Below are 23,270 nucleotides of genomic sequence, written 5' to 3'. Positions count from 1 at the left end.
TCACAATTGTTTTTGCTACATATTAAGGGAAAGGAGAAAAAAATAACCTACTAGGTTTCTTTATATTCGACAAATTAAGAAAAATAAAGATATTAGAAACCCTTCAAAGGAAAATACATAATGCATGAGCAATTGGGTGTCTTGGGTGAATATTGGCACATTATTATGGAGAGTAAAGAAAACATGCCCAAAAAAAAGGTACTGTAGCAAGTAAAATAAAAATAATCAAAAATGGAATTTGCAGCAAATTCATATAAAACCTGAGCAAATTCATACAGTATTAAATCTTATGGTCAAGCAGTCAGCATAAAAAAACTTATAGTCAGCATAAACAAATGTTGGTAAACCAGCGTACTTATGCATTTCTTAATAGATTCAATCTTAGTCTGTTTCTTAAAATAACAGATAAATATAAGCTGCAGCAATGGCTAATTGGCCAAGGACTAATTACACAAAAACGCCTTTGCTTTGTGCAATTTTGTACTCGTACTTCGTATTCAAGTGAGCACATGATCTCATATAAAATTACGGTTTAATATAACTGTTTCACCTTTTACAAAGTTTTCTTATGCTACGAACTTATAGTAATTAAGTACTCCGTAGATTATGAAAGAACGGAAGTAATGTTACTGAATATATGTTACAGATCTATCATAAGTTCATAACTTCATATCACAGCGTGTTATAACATATAAGTGGGATCAGTGGAGCTGATTTTATTACCGATAATCAACAGTTATTAACAGAAGGTACTCTTAAGTCTTAACTAACCGTCAGTTGCTTTGCCATCGATCTGGAAAACATTGTGGAATATCTGGACTCTATATATGCCATTTCAGCCTAGAAATACTATACAGTTTTTCTCCGTCTTGGGTTTTAACATGCCATTTTCGATAGGAAGTCCCATATGCTGGGCAAAAGCATTAGTGGAACCAAAAGCAACTCCGCCTGTTCTTGTGGCTGGTGTATGGTTAGCCATCGAAGCAAATGGCTTTATGACGCCATTACTTAGATGCCTGTTATTGAAAGCATCAGTCTTTAAGGATGGTCCTTGACTACCTACTTCATCTCTCACTTGGGAAGAACACATTGTTTCTGCAGATTAAAAAAAAAAAAGAAAAGGAGCGGAGGATATAAGTTTTCTCAAACTAGCTAATAAGAAATGCATGTATTATAAACATCTCATTTCATTTTACACGTTTCTACAAACTGAAATAAACCTAACATTTCCGTTATACACTGAAAGCTAGTCAAATTCTCGGAAACTCAGTAAAAATGAGAAAGATTACCTTTAATGCTACCGCAAGTTATCAGTCGGTTGAGAAAATCACGGAAGTTGGTCAATACCGCCCTCTCTTGTTTCACAAAACAATCTGTGACCTTCTGCTCACTGGATGTATCAGGAGCTGTGTTTTGGTTATCGACAGTTGGTCCTCTTGCACTCTCTTCCATCAGTACAGTTTCCTGTTCATAGCACATCAGTGCCATTGTTCCAGGAGATGCTGGCCTTCCATTAAGTGCATCACTTTCATCCAAACCAGAACTCTCTGGACAAATCCTAACAGCTTGCTCATCAGTTGAATGATTCTGCAGAGCTCCTTTTTCCATTTTATACTCTTTCTGATCATTCACCTTCTCTTTTATTTCAAAACTGCCATGAGTCCTGGATTCATCCTTCTCTTGATAATCTATATTGCGGTTTTTATCTGAATTTGTTTAAGATGCAACATATGATAGTTTAGTGAAAGCAAAGAAAGATTTAACTGGTGCTACTCAAATCTTGTGACTAAGCCGAAACAGTTCAATTCTATGAAACAAATTCGAATTACACCTTCAATCGCAGATGCTAAGAGACTACTGTAAGTCTGCAGCTAATAGGATTTAATTACCATTTTTGACTAATAGATTGTAATCAAAGAGCATGCCCTGGAGTGAAAGAGGATAAGTGCTTTGAGATCTCAGCAAAGATTTTCAAATCTCCATTTGTCTTTGATTACCAAAATTTGAATTATCAGCTCTAACTAACTATTTTAGTTAGCAGAATTCTTATAGTACAGCAGAAAAATTGCAAAAGAGCAAACACAATTAACATTCTCTGAACGCTAAAACATCGAAAGATGAGTAGCACAGCCCGCACAGTTGCTTATTAACTAAATCGTCATCCCAAATATTTTTCCTTTCATCTGCATAACAAAAAGCTACTTGCCTCTCGATCAGACAAGGAAATTAGGAAAGTCTTCATATCTTAAAATTTTCACCAGATCTTACAACATCACTGTATGAAATCTAATAAACACAAAATATCACCTATTTGAAACTAAATCAAGATAACTGATAACCTAACGAAATTCTTCCAGTATTTTAGGGTGGTCCAAACAGGTGGGTAATATTTTTACTTGCACGCAATGAAAAATGAACATATTCAGCAATTCAATCTCCAAATCAACATTCATAATTACGATACCAAAATCATAATTCATAATTTTAAAGGAAATTTCAGTGATGCAAATCATGCAATGTCAAATGTACTACTACGTAATAAACAATAGTTGTGCTTGAGATATACCTACAAAAGTCTTTGCTGCCTCCTTTGAGACTATCACCAAAAGAGAACAAAGTTCTTTCACGTCCTGCGGTTGAATGACACCAGCTAGTGGAGACCTTAAGACACACAAAAGCATAAATGAGCAACCAGTAGTTCTTCAAATAGAAGGCTGGAAATTGCACAAAGTGACAATGCACGGGGCATTGCTGCAACAGCACACTGCAACAGGAATACCTATATGTGATTTTTGAAGCAGATTGGGAACTGGTCCCACGAGTAGCAGGTGGTTCGGATGGAAGAGTTGGAGGGGCAGATTTCACATGATTTCCCTGAAAGAAAGAGAAGAAAGTACATGTTAATCACAAAGACAGGTAAATAGAAAATTACAAAATGTATCAAAAAGGCATCCTGATGCCTAATCTGTGGTTGAAATGCATGTGAAATGCATCTGTTTAGGTCAAAAAAATGACATGCTTAAACATACTAATGTTGAGACTGTCAATCTTATGCGTAAAATCAATTTTCTGATTTTTATTAACTATAATAAATGAGTCATTTAGAGAACACAAGCTAATCCCTCAATTTAAACTGTATTTTTTTTTTCCCTGTACATTACAGAAGTAAAATTTTAGAATTAGTAGACCAACTACATTAGCATGGTGACAATGGTAAGGATACCTGCATATAATGTGCATTACGATAAAAAGGCTGATTATTATACATGCCAATGAAGAGTTCTTGACTTCTCCTCTTTCTTGATCCTGGAGAATTACTATAGCCAGATGGCCCAGAAGACCCAATTGCACCATTGATTGCTGCGTTTGCCGCTTGATATATCATTGTATTGTAGTTGCTGCCATGGAAGAGAGCTCTTCTCTCTTCACTTCCCTCAAAATTCTTGCAATCAATGCATTTACAATTGTCGGAACAAAGAATATTTGCTTGGAAGCACTCACAGTACTTCTTGAGGCACCCTGATTTTTTACAATTGCACCCCTTGTTATGTTTTCCCACCAGTTGTGCTGGCCCCGTTTCTGGCTGCATTCCATTAGGAAACTTAAGTAATAAGTTATCTTTCAATATGTCAATATAAAATAACAAAAGGACAAAACCAATAATTAGATCCAGTGAAAAATTGAGACTGCATTTCTAAAAAGCAAACTATTCATGATAACACACCTGAGCAACAGATACGAAAACGTTGCATAAACAGATATCTAATCAATGATAATAACCACAAGGATTTCAAAATTTACCAGAACAATCTTTAAACTAATTCCAATAGAGGTTCATACGATTATATATCCACAACAACATTTATATATTTAATATCCATCAAAACCTCACTCGTGAAAATACTTATCATTCCCCTTGAGACACAGAAAACACAATACAACCAGAATAAATTAATCCACAATAATTCTTTGACTTTGCCTTCAGAGAGCACACCTTATTCATTCGGGATCCATGTGGACTACTTGCAATCTTAGGTCTGAATGCATTAGGATTGCGCTCCAGAGTTGCTCCAATTGCTTCTTGCCTTGCAGGCTCATGATCCACATTATTGTGACAATTTATGCAGTTGCATCCATCACAATAAATCCCAGAGGCAAAGCATTCACAGTACCTGAACACACATTTTAGTATGTGATAGACTTTTATAGTTCTACAAAAACATACATGCTACACCCACAAGGCCACAGTTCAGGTATCATAATATAACATCAAAATATAGTAAGTTATACAGTCTATGAAATAATAGACATGATTCATAAACTACAACTAATTTCATCTTGGCTGTAGGCAATGAACATAGACCATACAAAGAGACTGCCTCACACCTTCCGGTATTCCCTTTATCAAGTTCTGGCATAATTTTCATGATTTGTATGGTGTAACTACAAAATATCACTCTCAAAAAAGCCAGACATCATAGGTGATAAACAGAGTTACAGCCATTTCCTAAAATCTGCATCTTCTGGTAGAGTACTCTGTACTCAACCAAGAATCTGAGAGACATTGCTCATTTTTTGCTTGACCCTAAATGACATTGTTTCTCAAGATATCCCATTGTTTACCGAGCTCAAACAAGTACAAGAGACATGCTAGAATTGCTAGCTCCCTAGTAGGCATGTACAATAAGGTACCCCAAAATCTCTGGCCCTCTTGTTCTTGACTGGACTACTTGCAATCTTTTGTCATTTATGTACCCGTAAAGCATAAGCCAATGCTGTTTGCATAGAGCCCTGCCAAAACACATAACTACTGCCAGACAGGGGCTTCCCTCGCTCTTGCTTGGGAGCATACCATGTCTTTATGCCTACTAAGTCAACCCCTAGATGCCACTTAGCCGCAACTTATAGGAGAAATCATGTTAGGATAATTCTGCTAAGGGGGATCACAGTCATCACACTCATCAATATAGGAAAACGCTTGGGACACTTAAAATGAAGACTTAATAGCTTCACACCCGACCCTCAATGCATAATCATCCATGCCACGAATTCAGCATCACAATTCATATCCAACTAACTCATGTTGGCCAAGCACCTTGAGAGTTAAGTATCTATTTAATTACCTCGAGTATATTAGATTAAATCCAAGGCAACACATTCACTGAGGTCAAAATGGTAGAAGACTCACATTGCAATATTTTCCAGCTCTAACCTTATGCCTCTTCATTCAGGGGTGTAAACCCTATAAATTCGTTATAAGGAAAGAAAGTGTACACCGCTCCACCTTGCATGATTGCATGCATGTAGCTATCAATAATGTTAACAATGTGAGCTTCCTACAAAGGGGTGAAAGGGATAGGCGTTATGGTGCCTATAGTGAGATAGAACTCATGGAAACCAATTCAACTTCCATGCTACAACTCCAAAATATATAGATTCTTTTTCTCCAAATAAGGCTCCCCCAAACTTATCAAAACACTTAAAGGAGTCCAACAGAACTGCGTGAACTAGTCATCAGGTATCAAAGAGCAATGTACAAAAAGGCCCAAGCTGCACCAAGGCAATAAGGATATCGCTGCCATAGTACGCCTCGGTGCACCCCATTATCGAAGTGAGGCACACATAATATTAAAAAAATATATATTTAAAAAAAAACACTCTGGTAGAGGCAGACTTGATAAAAAGTAGAAAGAAACGTTTTGAGCCTCACCACAATAGCCTTGCCAACATCGAAAAAGACATGTAGGCCTGGTCACCTTGCACCTCACTTTCTAAGCATGCCTTTTTATACATCGTCAAAGACAATCCTCAGAATGATAAACTTTTATTTTCACATATATTTCTTGGCATAGGCCTTCATATCATGCCAATTAACAAGTAGACAGCGTCATCAAAACATACACATAGTTAATCCGATTAGCATGAAGATAAAGCTCTTGTCTATTGTTGCAAATGGCTTCATTAACACAACACGTCCTCATTAAAGAGGTCTTAATACAAACATGGGTTCTTACATCGTGTGGGAAACAAAAAACATTTACACAGATTGCAACGCCTAACCTCTTCATATGTTTGTTGCTCAGAGCATGTGAGCAATTCATGACCATTCTTTTGATAGCTGCCATCTTCTTGATTACAATACCCCATCATTCATAATTTTATAAGATGGTCAATTGGCCACTTAGCAATCAAACTCCTTCATGTGAAGGACTTCAAAAGCCCATAGAGCTTTGAGTGAAAGGCATCAAAACATCTACACGACATGAGGACATGTCAAAGTGCAGGCTTTGACACCTTAAGGATAAGCATGATATAGGTTGGCAGCATGGAGCTTCACAGCTAAAAAATTATGGCTAAAATGAAGCATAAATGACCTCAATTTACTTATGAAACAAAACGGAGGAGAACAAGAACTAACAGGACTTTTATCATTCGCTCCAGTTACATTCACAATTTATACAGGTTCTAAATTAGACTAATCGAAGGAATAATTATTCAGTTGAAGCACTAGGTTTTATAGGAGAAAATATAACAGCGATCAAAATAGATAGCAAAGGCATGTCAAACGGAAGCAGTTTAAAAAAACAATAATTATAAATTTAAGCCTCGCTTAGAGGGCCCCAAACAGAGTAATGAAGAGCCTAGTATGCACAGCACAGTACCACCAGCACTTGTTGCTAAAGTACAGTCCTTTTCAAACAAAATAATTTCAAGCGCATGTAAAGGTCCGCAAAAAGAGAGTATGAAGCATGTAGTGAAATCTACATGGAAATATAGAAGCCTACTCAGCAACATAGGGGTAATTGGTATCAGAAATATTACCAATAGAAAATGAAACTTCTCTCTAATGTTAAGAGCATATGTGAATTCCAAGGTTCACAAATGGCAAGAAACATCATTAAGTTTAGTAAAAGAATTGGTCTACCGATCATTACTTACAATTTTAAACACCTAGAATTCTTGCAATTGCATTGCTTTTGCTTCTTCGGAGTGCCATCTTTGACTTCAGGAACAGTAGCTTGTGGTTGAGGACTCTGTGAGTCTGGCTTGCTAACAAAGAAGTAGAGAAGACAAAATGAGTGAATAGAAACAAGCAAGGCAATTGACTTGAGCGTAACACATAAGAAAAATTAAATACTACACAGTTTGTCATTCTACTCTTATCAATTACACACTTGAATGCATACAGAACAAAAATATAATTGTACTCATTTGATTTGTTAATATTCCGAAACCACAAATATAATGATCAGAAATATGAAAATTGGGACTTACCCAGGAGAAATACATTGAATTTATTTTTACACCTGAATGCTCACTTTTCTTTCAACAAAATGAACAAAACTAATGCAGATAAACATTACTTCAGAATGAAGAAAAAAAATAAAAAAAAATAAAAAAAAAAATAAAAAAAAAACCATGAACTATATTATAGCATTTGAATGATCCACAGCTTACTTCTTTCTTCGTAGGATACTAAGATTGCACATGAATCAATAGTCTTTGACAGCTCATGAACGAGTTCAGTGACTTCAGCCAAAATTCAAACAACTGAAGTACTAAATTCAAACAGCTGATGTATTGAACACAAACAGACTTTTGAAGCTTATATTATAATGAGCCAAGCTTGACTGCTTGAGCACCGTGTTCTGCGTATTGATTTGAGTTTTATTAGACTAAAAAATAAGTACTAAGTGATGAGTTCCTAAACAACCTCAAGTTCATTCACTTAAATCAAACAATCAAGCTCGAAGTCTTGAACAACAAATTCGAGCTGGACTCGACGCCTGGACCTCAAATTAAATTATGAGAACAAACATACACACACTAATAGTCTAAAAAATCGACTCAGCTCATTTACACTTTTGCTTCTAAACGCATCAAAATTTAAGATCAATAGTATTTATTATCACCAATTCCAAATCTCAAATACTAAAATAACCACACAAACACACAACTCCCGTGCAATAACAACCAATTAATTTCCAAATTAAGAAATACTCCATACAATTAATACACAACATAAAAAACCTAATCCAACAAACTACCAAAAAAATTCAAAAATTTAAATATTTCTCCAGAAATTAAACTCAAATTAATGCGATTTTAATAACACAAAATAAAAAATTCAAGTCACTGAAACTTACACTATCGCCGCCAATGCCGGCGGCCTAGATGCAGGATGTACAGCTCGTTGAACAACCTGAACCGGCGATTGATGAACCGGAACCTGTCGAACCGGCGATTTCTGAACCGGAGCGAGTAAATTCGGCGTAAAATCCAATTGCCGAGCTAACTTCTTCGGCGCAAATTCCGATGATGATGAAGACGGTGTCGCCGCCGTTACCGCCGCCATATCTCCTCTTTCCATACCAAATTACCTCCAAATTTTTCAATTTCTAAGCCAAATTCTTCAAATTATTCCGATTTTAAACCAAAACATCCAAAAAATTCACAGATTTTCCTCTTTCTAATTTAGCAATTACAGATAACCTGAAACCTCAAAAACTGGAAAACGTCGGAAAAACAGCTCCGGCAAAATCAGCGTATTCCAACGCAATAAACCACCGGAGAGACGGAGAAAGTTGTTAAACGGCGTCGTTTTGATGCCGGTGATGAGAGAGATTGAGGAGAGAGAAAGTGAGTTTTAAGTGGCCATGGCATTTCCTCCCTCTCTGAGTGTTATACATCCCTGACCTTTTGAAATTCAATTTCGGCGATTTTTGACGGTTGGATCACCACTTTTAAGATCCAACGGTGTAGCTTGAAAGAATTAGATCTACGGCTTTAAATTACAAAGAATTTTGGAACGAGAATTAATGGCCGTTGGATTTGAAAAAAAGGCCGATTTTTTTTTTCCGGGAAAATGACGTCATGCTGTTGTATTTTTTTATGTTTTTGAAAATTTAAAGGGATATTAATTAAAGAAAAATCATACAAATTTGGCGCTAAATGTGCTAAAGTAATAGTACACGTGGAGGGTATTGATTAGTGGGAACAGAATAAATCTTTTAGAAAAGATGATAATTATTCTTCTTTTATTTTTTAATTTATGAAAATGAATTTGAATTTTCAAATGAGGGAAACGACGTCGTAGTGATGATGCATGATTTTGAGAGTATTTTTTTTTTTTTTTTGACTCGTGGGAGTTATAAGTTGTGGGGTCGAAATATTTTGTCGTTGACTGAAAAAGCCAACTGTTTGCTGAAATAGGGTACTCCGTAATAAAGAGTTTTCAAGCTACTATGGCGGAATTGAGCCAGGGTTTGTGGGCCTGGTTCATTCAATCATATAGTCATATTAACCATTATTTATTTATTCATTTTTGGGTGTGTTTATCTAAATCGGTTTTTGCACACCCCTAAAACTAGCCGCCTAGCCGGAAGTAAACAGGTCGGACGGGTTGGGTTTAATTACTACTCCGTAATGTATTAGTTATAGTTAGGTTGTACATGTATTTTTTTTTTATTTCTTTTTTTAACCGTAAGATACGAGGTGCCCCTCCTATCACAGGAGGGGTGCTGGGGTGAGGATCGAACTCCAGTCACACCGGGGGGAGATAGAGGGACTAACCATCCCTCCACTCCTTGATCCTCGGCTGTAAACGCATATTTTTAAGTAAATTTGATTTCATTTTTAAATGTATTTAGCCCTAAGTTTTGGGTGTATTTAAAGCTTCAATTAAATAAAGTTGCTCGAATCTATTGTCTACCCATGGTTCATTTGATCGTGTAATCATATTTTACATTACTTTTTGGGTGTGATTGTTCAAATCAGTAGGTTGGTCAATTTGGGTTTGATCAGCTACTATACCCATTTTGGATAGTTTCACGTTAATTAATTTAAATCATATATTGAATAGGGTTAAATCTTGATTTTAAATTTTAGCTTTAGGTCAACCTAACGAGCTAAGGAGGGTTTGTAATTCTTAAAGCTTCAACTAAATCTAGAATTAAGATAAACTTGCTCATATCCATTAAGCCTAAATCTGATTATAATGAGATTAGGAGGGGGAAAATTACCCTAAGCAAAGGTTTAACCATAATTTGCAACAAAATTAGAGTCCAAACAGAACTAGTTAGAGATTGAATTGGTATAATAATTGTTATCTAGGTCAAGTCACAACCCACAAAAAGAGTCACAACTATATGAGCATGAAAGTAGCAATCCTAACCCACCCAAATTGGATTGCTAGTCTTTATAATAGCTCAAATTTGCATATTAAAATACTTCCTCTGTTCTTTTTAATCGCAGTGTTTGAAACTCACGCTTGTCATATAATAGCTCAAAATTGGATTGGGCTAGTTTTCAATGTAAGCTAGATTTGGCATATGACATGGCAATGCAACATGGCAATTGGAAAGTAAATTTGCCCTTCAATGAAAAAATTTATTAGAAACCATCTCACCAGATAGATTATGTAAACATTGTTTTGTAATTATTCTTGATAATTATCTCTTGTATTGTGGTAATTATCTTGTATAGTTTCCTAGTTTAACCTACAATACTTTTGTATGTATTGGTTAATCGTTAATGAGAAAACACGCCAAAATATTCTCACATTCTCTCGTGGTATCATGAGTCTAGGTTACGATCCTAACCTAATTTGAATTTCTGCTCTCTTCTTCTTCTCTTCTCTTCCTCCATTCTGCCTCCATCATTTACCATGGCCTATTCATCAAAGCTTCATCCGGCTACTCTTGTCACAAACATCAAGAAATGTGTTCCTATTGTTCTTGATTATGACGGTTCGCAGTACAACAATTGGTCGACTCTCTTTCAACTCCATTTCCGCGCCAGTTGATCCCACCGCACAGCCAAACCATCCGAACCTAAGGCAGCCGAACAAGCTTTCTGGCAGCGACTTGATGATGTTGTTCATCAATGGATTTATAGGACGATTTCCAATGACTTACTCAATTCCATTATCGATTTGGATGATAAAGCGGTTGATACTTGGAATCATTTGGAAATTTTTTTCCACAATAATAAGTCGGCTAGGGCATTACAATTGGATGCTCAATTCACAAACACAAAGCTTGACCAATTTGATGGTGTCACACCTTATTGCATTCGTCTCAAAACCCTTGCCGATAGTTTGAAGAATGTAGGAGATAAGGTCTCTGACAATCGAATGACTCTCCAACTGTTGAATGGTCTCTCGACGGAGTATAAACACTTTCGCACATTCGTTCGTCATCTTAACCCTCTGACATCCTTTGATACCCTACGATCCATGCTCGAATTGGAGGAGCAAGGAAATGCTATAGATGTTACATCTGAACCACTTGAGGAGGCACACATCTCTACTGCCTCACAAAACACCACCGAAACCCCACAAAATTCTGCTCAAAACCATGGGTCTAAATCGATTGGTGGTGGCTGGAAGTCAAGCAAGGGCAAAGGTGGAGGAAAAGGCAAGGGTGGCGGCTCAGGGAAGCAGAAACAACAGCAGCAGCCATGATGGGGTGCTTTCCAGCAGCAGTAACCGCAACAAGGGGGGTGGATGTATCCCCAGCCCCGGGCCTACTAGAATCAAGGTCCGTGGCCCACACCCCCCTGTCCGTACCCATCTCAGGGTCCAGGTCCAGCCCAATGGGCCCCGGTCAGACCAGGTCCGAATGCTCAGTCGGGTCTTCTAGGTCCTCGTCCACCTCAAGCTTACTTTGTGGGTAATCCGTTCTCTCCTTCTGGATATGTTCCGACGAATGTGGAGATTTTAAAGCTATGCATACCTTATCGATGGACGATCCTAACTACTACATGGAAAACGGTGCTACTTCATATGACTAATTCTCAAGGTAACTTGTCTTCTTATGTCAATTTGAGCAAAAACATTAATCGTGATATTATTGTTGGTAACGACAGCAAAATTCCAATTAAAGGTCATGGTCACAAATCTCTTATTCAAAACACACTCCAACTCAAAAATGTCCTCCATGTCCCAAAACTTATCAAAAATCTCATTTCTGTTCGAAAATTCACTACTGACAATAGTGTTCACTACTAAAATTAGGTCAAATTACGACCGCTTTTCTACGACCTTGATAAAAACGGTCGCAAAAGTTGAAATCTGCAACCTTTTTTAAGCGGTGTCAAAATTGCGACCGTTTTAAAAGCGGTCGCAGATTTGCGACAGTTTTTGGCTTTTTAAACCGTCGCAAAGGTATTTGAACAATTATTTTATTAAAAATACATGTCTAAAATAATTCTAAAAAAATAAACCTCATTGCGACCGCTTTTAACGGTCGCAATTAAGGTATTTTCTTAAAAAAAAAATATGGTATAACAGGGTGCTTAACTCACTCGGCCTAACCCAAATTTTCTTTCATTCTCACGCCGCTCTTTCCTTTCTCATTCTTCATTCTCTTTCCTTTATCTCTCTTCTCACGCCCCTCATCTGTCTACTCTTTCCTTTCTCTCTCTTCTCACGCCCCTCATCTATCTTCTCTTTCTTTTCTTTCTCTTCTCTTTCTTCCTCCATCTTTTCCTTAAGGCCGAGCTCCATCAGCTACGGTCGCCTTCTTCTCTCTATTTCTTCCTCACTCTTTCTTTCTCTTGTTCGGATTTTGACCCATGACATCAATTCAAATATTTCACTTTGAGAACATGTTTCAATAAGTAGAAGGGATGAGACTTGGAGCAACGAACGAATTTTGGTGTTTTTGGTCAAATTCGACCATAAAAATTCCAGATCTGGAGTTTTCATGGTCGAATTTGACCATATAAACACAAAGAGGATGAATTATTTGAAAAGCTATGTTGATTTCTTTTTTATTTATTTTTTGTTTTTGTTTATTTTCGATTTTTGTGGTTTAATTTCAGTTTTTGTTCGAATTTCTATGTTTATATTCATACGAATTTGGGTTTGATTTTTCGTTCTTATTTGGGTTTGATTTTTTTTTATGTTCATACGAATATATGTTTGATTTTTGTTGTTTTTGGGTTAGATTTTTGTTGATAATCATATATTTTTTATTTTTTTCTGGGTTTGATTATTTGTTTGATTTTTGGGTTTGATTTTTGTTGATGTCATACGAAATTTTTATTATGTTGATTTTCATACGAAAATTTCTTGGTTTGTTTTAGTGGGTGATTATGTGAATTTTTCTATAATTGTGGGTTTAATTTTTTGGGATATTTTTTTGGGTACTGTAAGGTGGACGGTGGTGGTAGGTAGAAATTGTTTAGGGTGGCGGTGGTGGTGGGTAGAGGCTGTTTAGGGAAATAGGGCGGTGGGTGGAGTTACTTGGTTTCGGGTGGGAAACGGTGGGGCTAGGTGTATTGCAGGCAGTGGGTTGCGTTTGTTTACAATTTTTGTAAAAAAAAAAAATTAGCGACCTTCTATAGCAATCGCAAATTTTGAGATTTGCGACCGGCACTAAAACGGTCGCAACTAATATTTTTTGTGACCATTTTAGTGCCGGTCGTTGAAAATAAAGGAAACAGTCGCAAAAAATCTGCGACCGTCATGCAGTCGTAATTATATTTTTTGCGACCATGTGAATAACGACCACCATGTTACGACCGTTGGCGGTCGCAATTATTTTCAGCAACCGTTTGACGTGATCGCAAAAACCTTAATTTTTAGTCGTGGTTTCCATTGAATTTGATCCTTTTGGGTTTTCTGTGAAGGATTTGCAGACGAAGAACAAAATAGTGAGATGTAATAGCAGTGGCAATCTATATCCCTTGTTCACGGATCGTCAAGTCTTTTCCTATTCCAGTCCGTCGTCTTTTGCAGTTGTTTCTCCTAGTGCGTGGCATACCCGTTTAGGTCATCCGGGAAATGCAATTTTAAGTTCTTTGCGTAGTAGTAATTTAATAAAATTTAATAAGGCTCATAATGATGTTTGTCGCTCTTGTCCTTTGGGAAAATTAATGAAAATGCCATTTTATTATTTCTTATCTCATACTACTATGCCTTTCGATATTGTTCATAGTGATTTATGGACTTCTCCTGTTTCTAGCTCTCTTGGTCACAAATATTATGTTCTATTCCTTGATAATTATACAAATTTTTTGTGGACATTCCCTATCTCATCTAAGTCCCAAGTCTTTAATTTGTTTCTCTGTATTAGAACATATATTCGCACTCAATTTGAAAGGGAAGTTAAAGCCTTCCAATTCCAATGTGACAATGGCACTGAGTTTAACAACGATCCTTTCCATAAATTTTGTCATCAACATGGAATGGTTTTTCGAATCTCTTGTCCATATTCTTCTCCTCAAAATGGCAAAGCAGAGAGAAAGATCAAAACGATCAATATCATTGTTCGTACTCTTCTTAGTCATGCTTCTATGCCGCCATCTTTTTGGCATCATGCTTTGGAAATGGCCACTTACCTTAACAATATCTTACCCACACAGATTCTCGGCTATAAATCTCCCGCTCAATTTTTATATCAAAAACATCCTGATTATTCTCATCTTTGAGTTTTTGGTTGTTTATGCTATCCTCTCTTTCCATCTTCTAGGATTCACAAACTTCAACCTCGATCTACACCTTGTGTTTTTCTTGGTTATCCGTCCAATCATCGGGGTTACAAATTTTTTGATATGTCGAGTCGAAATATTATTATCGCTAAACAAATATGGTTTGATGAAACTAGTTTTCCATTCTCTAAAGTTCATACTCCGACACCTTATACTTGTGATTTTCTAGGCGATTTTTTGAGTCCCCTTGATAATCCGATGCTCCGGCATTTGGTGGCATCAAATGATGCTTCCCCTGCCCTTGCCCATGCAACAAATGTGGGTGCTGGTGCTACGCACGCCAAGCAGCCTCGCACTGCCGCATAGCCTTCGGGCGCTGGGTGGGCGCATAAGTAGCGAGTTGTTGCTACTGCTTCACCCGCTTGCTGGAAACCCATCGAGCGTTGTCTTGGGCGAGGTAGAGCAACAACACTTTCCCTATTCTCCTTATCGCAGCCCTTTCTCGTATGCAAGTGACTCTCCCCCTCCCCCCACACCCAGCAGTGTGCTACTATCCCCACTGGGTCAACCGCAGGTGCTGGTGTGGGAGTTGTCCAGCATAGCGAGGACGAGCAGCGTGGGTATATCTCATCTTTCCAGTCCACTTCTCACTCTCCATACCATCCCAACCTCATCCCATGACGACTCGTACTCGCCATGGGATTGTCAAACCGAACCCAAAATACCAAGACAGTTCTTTTCTCACTTCTACCTCTATATCACCCATTCCAAAAAAATCCGGTTCATGCTCTACGTGACCATAATTGGAAAATTTCTATGCAGGAAGAATATGATGCTATTATTGAAAATGGAACTTTGGAATTGGTTCCACGACCGTCTAATGTGAATATTATTTTATCGTTGTGGATTTTTCGGCATAAAACGAACTTTGAAGGCTCATTTGAGAGACACAAAGCTCAACTTATTGGTGATGGTAAGACTCAAAGGGAGGGGATTGATTGTGATGAGACTTTCAATTCGGTTGTGAAATCGGCAACTATTCGTGTGGTTCTTAGCATTGCTTTGTCTAAGTCTTGGCCTATTCATCAATTGGATGTGAAGAATGCTTTCTTACATGGTAACTTGAATGAACGTTTATATGTATCAGCCTTTGGGGTTCAAGGATATCTATCGGCTGGATCATGTTTATCTGTTGCGAAAGTCTCTTTATGCTTTAAAACAGGCACCTCGGGCTTGGTATCAACGATTTGCTAATTTTGTGGCATCCATTGGTTTTATTAATAGCAAATCGGACACCTTATTATTCATTTATCATCATGGTAATGATATTGCTTACATTATTCTTTATATTGATGATATTGTGCTCACTGCTTCTTCAGAGTCTCTTTGAAAACTTGTCATATCCCAACTTAGCTCTGAATTTGCTATGAAAAACTTGGGTCCTCTGAGTTATTTCTTAGGTATTGCTGTAACTCGGAACAAACATGGTTTGTTTCTATCTCAAAAGAAATATGCTCATGACATTATTGAGAAGGCAGGCATGGCTAATTGTAAACCAGCTTTTACTCCTGTTGGTTCGAAAGGAAATGAGTACTCAATCCGACACCCCATTTAATGATACTGCTTATCGTTCTTTATGTGATGCATTACAGTGCCTGACGTTTACTCGTCCGGACATTTCTTATGCTGTGCAACAGGTTTGCTTATTTATGCATGCTCCTAAGGTTGTGCACATGAATGCATTGAAGCGAATTATTCATTACATTCAAGGTACGCCTGATTTTGGGTTGCATTTGTGAAAGTCATCTGTTACTTCCTTCCTCTCTTATACGGATGCCGATTGGTGCAGTTGTCCCGACACTCGTCGTTCTACTTCCGGATACTGTGTTTTTCTGGTGATAACTTGATCTCTTGGTCCTCTAAGCAACTACCTACTTTGTCAAAATCCGGTACCGAAGCAGAGTACCGAGGGGTTGCAAATGTTGTATCTGAATCGTGTTGGGTTCGATATTTATGATTAGAACTCAAGTGTCTGATTTCAAAGGCGGCACTAGTTTATTCAATAATGTTAGTGCCATTTACCTCTCTGGTAATCCGGTACAACATCAGCGTACTAAACATATTGAGATGGACACTCACTTTGTTCGTGAGAAGGTCCAACGGGGCGAAGTTCGTGTCCTACACGTGCCATCCCGATACAAGATTGCAGACATCTTCACCAAGGGTCTGCCTAAGGTTCTTTTTGATGATTTTCGGGACAGTCTCAGCGTTCGTCAACCTCCCGTTTTGACTGCGAGGGTGTGATAGGTTATGTAAATAATCTATTTATGTAAATATTGTTTTGTAATTATTCTTGATAATTATCTCTTGTATTATGGTGATTATCTTGTATAGTTTCCTAGTTTAACCTAGACTACTTTTGTATATATTGGTTAATCGTTAATGAGAAAGCACGGCAAAATAATCTCTCATTTTCTCATCGCCATGTATTCTCGAACCCTAACCTAAATCTTAAAGAACTAAGGTCAAATTCTCTTTACTCAATAAAAAGTATTTGAATGTATGTGATGTTTAAAGGTTAGTCTAATCTAATCTGAATTTTTGTTTTAGTTTGATTTATTTGATACGATCTCTTGGTATGACTACGATCGATCTTTAGCCGTACTTACAAGCTAGCTTAGCTAACATACACGGAGTACTCTATAACAAAGAAACAACATTATAAAGCATGATTGTGAATGTTTGATTCATCTTGATATGTATTTAATTTTCTAGGTATGCTTTTATTTACATTCTTTATAATTTGAGGACTGACTTCTTCATTAGAGAAAGAAACGAAATTTGAATATCCTGTGAATTTTTTTTTATAAGAAATAATATAATCTATGAATTACTCTAAGTTTTGTCAAAAAAAAAAAAAACAAAAAAAATAAATTAATTCTATGTACAAGTCAAATCAATTTAATTTAATAGAAATAATAAAAATCCAACCGACATTGTAATTAAATTTATATGTCGTGTACTTCATTAATTCAAAACACAGTTTTATAGATAGTGTATTTTTAAACACGTATGACTATACAAAGTACAAAAAATATTGTAATAGTGTATTTTTAAACACATACAAAGTACAAAAAATAAATTAGTGTTAATGAACTTATTAGTCATATTTAAAGTGACTAATTACTAGTAGAGATATAATAAGAAGCAGTAATAAACTAATAATAAAATGAGTATTTCACTAGACTACAACTACGCCTATTGATTTCTAATTTAGAACACCAATCCGTATAATACGAAGTATACATTTTTTTTTTACAAACAATACGAAGTATATAAATAGGTTAAACAATGGAAAAATTGACCATTATACAAAGTATATATTTGATGTACTTTGTATATTACTTCGTACTTCTTATAATACAAAGTACGGTATATATAGATATATTAATGAAATGATTTATGGGACGTTGGAGCAAATCATTACAATTGAGTGGGAATAATTAATTGTTTCTTTTGACGCTAATTAAACTGCTAATCGAGTTTTTAAGGAAGCTCCAAGATACAGTGATCATGGTTGTGAACAGTTGTTATAAGCACAAAATCAAGTACCCTCATTGACTTTGTATCTCAAGGTTGAATCCAATACTATTTCAAATGTAACTAGGTAAGCACTACTACCTGGGAGAAATTCTAGATATTCTACCAGAAAAGGCAAATTTTTGAATAATAAATTGTTGGGTGTATTGTCACTTTCTAGGTTATTATTGGATCGTGTGATATGTCCTTCTGTCATTTTTTTAATGTCAAAAATTCTTTCATATAGAGTATAATGAAAAGTTAGACATCTACATTGAATAACACATTGTTGGCAAAAATAACTATTGAAATATACTTCATTTTGTTTGATAAGTATTTAGAATTTGATAATCATTTGAGAAATTCTAATAATTTATACGTTTGAGAAAAGTTACATAAACTTTACGTCCACCATTAACTGTTATGAAGCAATTAAATTGTTACTTTACCAAGCTTCTTCTTCTTCTTCTTTTTTTTTTTTTTTTTTTTTTTGATTACTAGTATTTCAGTGAATCAGTATATCAAAAAGTTAATTAACCGCTACTTAAAATGCTATTGTTGCACTATAATAATTAATCCTGGGCACCGTGCCGGTCCGGGCCGCCGCGGGCTGGTTCGTGCCGTGCCGGCGGGCCCAAGATTTCGTGTCGTGCCGTGCCGACCATTTTCACAGGCCAGCCCACGGCACGGCACGGCCCTCGTGCCTGGCGGGCTCGTGCCGTGCCGGCCACGTGCCGGCCTGCGGGCTGGCAGCGGGCTGGTGCAGTTTTCAAATAATTTTTTTTATTTTTTATTTTTTTTATTTATGACAACATTATAAATTAATAAGTTTATAATGTATATAAGTTATAAAATTATAATTATATGTTTTATAAGGTAATTTATAAGTTTATAACTTATAAGTTATAAGTTATTAAGTTATGAATTTTATAATTATAAGTTGAATATTTATGTTTTATAATTTGTATATTCAACATTTATATTTATATATTTACTTTATACTATTACTTTAAAATTTAATGTTTATGATTTAGTAGTAATTGGTATAATTTTTTTTTTTTTAATATGAATTTACAAATTGTAACAAAACGGGGAAAAAAGGCAAATTGGACTTTGGATGTGAATAATGCGTACTTTATATTATTATTACTTGAGTTGAGAAAATTGTACAATGATAACAATGATAAAAATCATACAATGATGGTATTAAACAAAAATTGGAAAATGATAAAATTGATATTTTTAAAATCGTACAATATACAATAATTGTCTATTCTTCTTCTCCTTCTTCTTGCTCGTCTTCGTCTTCGCCTTCGCCTTCGCCTTCAAGGTCATCGGCTAGTTGCATAGATTGGGAACTAGCCGAACCCGAACCGGAAGCGGAGGTTCCTTCTTCGTTGTCGTTGTGGTCGTAAGAACGGTCTTGTGAGCGATTTTCCGCATCCAACCAATATTTGAAACACACGCACATTTCTAGTGTTTCGGGTTTTAGACTTGTTCTTCTATCGTCTAAAACCCTTCCGGATGCGCTGAAAGCTCGTTCGGAGGCGACGGAGGAAACTTGGATAGCAAGAATGTCTCGTGCCATTGCCGCCAAAGTTGGATGCTTCGAGCTTTGTTGTTTCCACCATGCAAGGAGGTCGAGGCTGTTTATCTCATCGTCGTCCATGCCTTTGGTGAAGTCGTAACTCAGGTACATCTGCAACTCCGAGACGTCGCTTTGCGTTCTCCTGATTGATGAATCACCTGAAAACCTTGAAATCAAGTTAGTAGCTTGTGAAAATAAATGTTTGGCCTTCTTACTTACGTTTTTGGATGGTTGGGAAGGCCCTGAGCGAGGAACGGTGCCATATTTGGCTTCATAGACTCTATATAAAGCAAAAAACTGATCCTTCACATTAGTCTTATAGTTTTCTACATCATCGTCAAGAAACATGCATTGAAAGTAAATGTCAACTAACATAAATGTGTTTTCATACTTTTTCCTAGGATCTAATATGGAAGCAAAAATATAAATCAAAGGAATCTCACTATAATATTTACGCCACTTTTTTTCCATTGCTGGAAGATACTGATCATAATCACTTTGATGGCGATGATCAGCGAAAAGTTGGGCGAGTAAGCATGCATTAGAAAGAAAGTTTTGAGCACAAGGATTGTAAACAGTAGAAAAACAATACGTCATGTTATATAATAACTGTAAAAATTGCATATATCTTTCACAGTTTTTCCAATCATCATCATACAAAGCATTTTGTGGAAATTTTTGGTTGTAAAATAATGTTAACGGGCCCTTGTACTCAATTGCCTTTGTTAACATGTCATAGGTGGAATTCCACCTAGTTGGGCAATCGGTTCTAATTTTTATTACCCTTATCTTTTGTTGTTTTAGAAAACTCTTCCATTCTTGGTATCTCATGTTAGAGCTATTAATAGACATAATAGCATCTCTGATTTTGCTGTAGTATGGGCCAATTGCCTGAACTCCATCATGTACACATAAGTTAAGTACATGGCAAACACATCTAGTATGAAGAGCTTCACCGTCTAATAGTACATCGGTTAAGTTTTGTTTGATAAGATTAGTTGTGTATGTCATAGAGGTTGCATTATCAAAAGTCATAGACATCATTTTATCTCGAAGGTTGTATTCGTCTATTGCTTGCATTAAATGGTGAGCAATGTTAATGCCGGTGTGTGGGTATTCCAGCATTTTGAAATGTATTATTCTTTTTTGTAACATCCATTGATCATCTACCCAATGGCAAGTCACACATAAATAGTGATATTTATAACCACTATCCCAAGAATCGGCTGTTAAAGATACTCTACAGTTAAGGTTACTCAATTCGGCTTGTAACCGGACTTTGTACTCTAGGAAATTTTTCATTGCGGCGGAACGAACGGTTTTCCTAGAGATTCTTTTATGTTGGGGTTGTAGTGCTTTGTTAATGTAGGTGTTGAATGCGTCACTTTCCGAGAAAAGAAAAGGTTGTTCGGCGTGTACTATCATTTTTCCTAGTTCATCCCTATCCCTCTCATAGTTGTATGTAAAGCCGTATGGATGGAATTGGGAAATTTTGGGCTGGGTTGGATCACTAGCTGGTTTTGCACAAGCTTTCATGTGTCTAGATAAGTGTCCCGTCCCGTTTTTGGTAACTGCCGTGAATACACTATTACATGTTTTACATTTTGCCCATTGTTCACCATCTTTACTTAGGACAAAATAACGCCATACCTCACTCCTTCGGTTTTTCAAAAGTAGCATCTCATTTTCGGTTAACCATTCATGATGTGTGTGATGGTTAGTAGTGAGACTAGTGGGAGTGGCAGTAGAAGGGGTAGAACCGGAGGGAATTCGGGTACTTTCTTGGCTACCTTGGCTAGAACAATAGTTTTGTTGATCACCGATATAATTAGGTGGAAGTTGGTATGGTGGTAGTGGAAATTGGTTTAGTGGTGGTGCTGGAAATCCCGACGTATTATATGGCTCATAGCCCGGGGGGAAGTAAATGGGGTCATTGGTTTGACTCGTAATTTGGGGGCTCGTTGTATTTGGTGGTTCCCTAGAACTACTACTACGGATAAGTCGGCCTTTCCCCCTAGACCTAGATGATGGGTTGTTCGATGCCATAATTAACAATTAATTTTTTAATAAAAAGTGGTTAACTATAATAATAATAATAATAATAATTAATAACAACAATTTTAACAATAAAAATATCAATAATATTAATTAATAACAACAACTATAACAATAACAATAACAACAAAAATAAATAATAACAACAATTGTAATAATAATAATAATTAATAACAACAATTATAACAACAACAATAACAATTAACAACAATAATAATTAAACAAGATTATTCTAATAATAACAATAAAACAATAATAAATTTAAGATTAGTTTAGATCTTACAACCGTGCTTCAACGCTCCACTAATTATGATTACGAACTTTTTAATTTTTTCCGATATTAGGAAAATAATTAGAGAATTTAAGAGAATAATTAGAGAATTTAAGAAAATAAGGATTATTAGAGATTTAGAGAATATAAGAGATAAGAAGAAGAGATTGTGATTTTGTGATTTGGGAATGAAATGGAGGTGAGTATTTATTGAATTTTTGGGGAGCAAATTGGCAAAAAACTAGCCGTTTTTAGCCGTTTTTTGGGCTTATTAGAGCTAGAATAAACGGTAACATTACCGTTGGCCCGCGGGCCGTGCCTACGGGTCAGCACGGCGGGCCATGCCCGTGCTCGTGCCGGGCCGTGCCTGGGAATTCTCAACCCTGTCCGTGGCACGGCCCGTGGCACGGGAGTTGAACTTCGTGTCGTGCCGTGCTTGAATTCGGGCCGTGCCGGGCTGCGCCGAACGACGGGCCGTGCCGGGCGGCACGCGGGCCAACCCGGCCTGTGCCCAGGTTTAATAATAATACTCCGTACATCACATACAAGTACTTCAATTTGTATCATACGGAGTACCAAATCTCATAAATTTGATCCTTTCAATTCAGTGCAGTATATCTCTGACCAAGCAAAATGTATTTGACTCACTTGATAAAAAAAACTTGTTACCTTATACCGTAAATGTTTAGGGTTTGAATCTTACCAATTGAGACTACGAGAGTATTTGCAGGTAAGGAATTAAGGATCATCCTGCCTCACGGTTTACTTTCAATTATTTGCCCCTTACGTCAAAACTGCATCAAATAAATATGAAGGTTGAGGATCTTCAAACCCTCTTTACGTTTTAACAAATTAATAAATTAATAAATAAATAAATAAAAACTGTTTCTCCGAGGATTTGAGTTCTCAAATTTTGGTTCCTATGATTTGAACCTTTATCGCCAACAGTGAGTCCACCTTTGAGCAATAGCAGCATACTTACTGTATTACAAAGTGTATAACAAACTTTTTAAATACGAAGTACTGTACAACTTTTGAATTGACTTGCTATGATAAATCTATCTAGGTCGTTTAATAACAATAATAATCTAACAACGAAAATTCTCTACACCAGAAAACATTTACAAATCGAACTTCGGTAAAATAAGTTGAATGATGAAATTTAATAACGTACACTACAAACTTTAAAGCACTGTATTGTAATACACAAACATTATATTGGCCAAGGTGCATGCAATATTAAAAACATGATTAAGACCTAAATAGAGTATTCTATTAACATCATTTTCATTTATTATTTTAAGTTATCTTTTTTAGTTTTGGACGAAAGAGTCCTCTAGT

At 36.4% G+C, this 23,270-nt stretch overlaps 2 protein-coding genes across 2 annotated transcripts; one reads left to right on the top strand and one right to left on the bottom strand.

Annotated features, from left to right (window-relative positions):
• Positions 1-467: 467 nt before the first annotated feature.
• On the bottom strand, positions 468-8,694 carry LOC110711395 (protein tesmin/TSO1-like CXC 5). Its single transcript, XM_021889772.1, has 8 exons — positions 8,148-8,694; positions 6,940-7,050; positions 3,995-4,172; positions 3,224-3,583; positions 2,780-2,874; positions 2,567-2,661; positions 1,290-1,706; positions 468-1,095 (listed from the first exon to the last, which is right to left on the bottom strand). The coding sequence occupies exons 1-8, from the start codon at positions 8,369-8,371 to the stop codon at positions 836-838; spliced, it is 1,740 nt and encodes a 579-aa protein (XP_021745464.1). The 5' UTR covers positions 8,372-8,694; the 3' UTR covers positions 468-835.
• A 1,972-nt stretch (positions 8,695-10,666) lies between these two features.
• Positions 10,667-11,464, top strand: LOC110711405. The gene is made up of 2 exons (XM_021889783.1): positions 10,667-10,755; positions 10,897-11,464. Exons 1-2 carry the CDS (start codon positions 10,667-10,669, stop codon positions 11,462-11,464), a joined length of 657 nt encoding a protein of 218 aa, XP_021745475.1.
• Positions 11,465-23,270: the final 11,806 nt, after the last annotated feature.

The sequence above is a fragment of the Chenopodium quinoa genome, unplaced genomic scaffold (genome assembly GCF_001683475.1).
Source record: "Chenopodium quinoa cultivar QQ74 unplaced genomic scaffold, ASM168347v1, whole genome shotgun sequence".
Lineage (NCBI taxonomy): Eukaryota > Viridiplantae > Streptophyta > Magnoliopsida > Caryophyllales > Amaranthaceae > Chenopodium > Chenopodium quinoa.
Note: the sequence above shows the minus strand (reverse complement) of the source record. Positions and strands in the feature narration are given on the sequence as shown.

Excerpts from the sequence above, each read along its gene's own strand:
- LOC110711405 (XM_021889783.1), top strand. The coding sequence starts at position 10,667 with ATGGCCTATTCATCAAAGCTTCATCCGGCTACTCTTGTCACAAACATC. Across the intron at positions 10,756-10,896 it reads CTTGATTATGACGGTTCGCA|GACGATTTCCAATGACTTAC; the intron begins GTACAACAATTG and ends ATGGATTTATAG.
- LOC110711395 (XM_021889772.1), bottom strand. The coding sequence starts at position 8,371 with ATGGAAAGAGGAGATATGGCGGCGGTAACGGCGGCGACACCGTCTTCA. Across the intron at positions 4,173-6,939 it reads AATTCTAGGTGTTTAAAATT|GTACTGTGAATGCTTTGCCT; the intron begins GTAAGTAATGAT and ends ATGTGTGTTCAG. Across the intron at positions 1,096-1,289 it reads AACTTGCGGTAGCATTAAAG|AAACAATGTGTTCTTCCCAA; the intron begins GTAATCTTTCTC and ends TTTAATCTGCAG.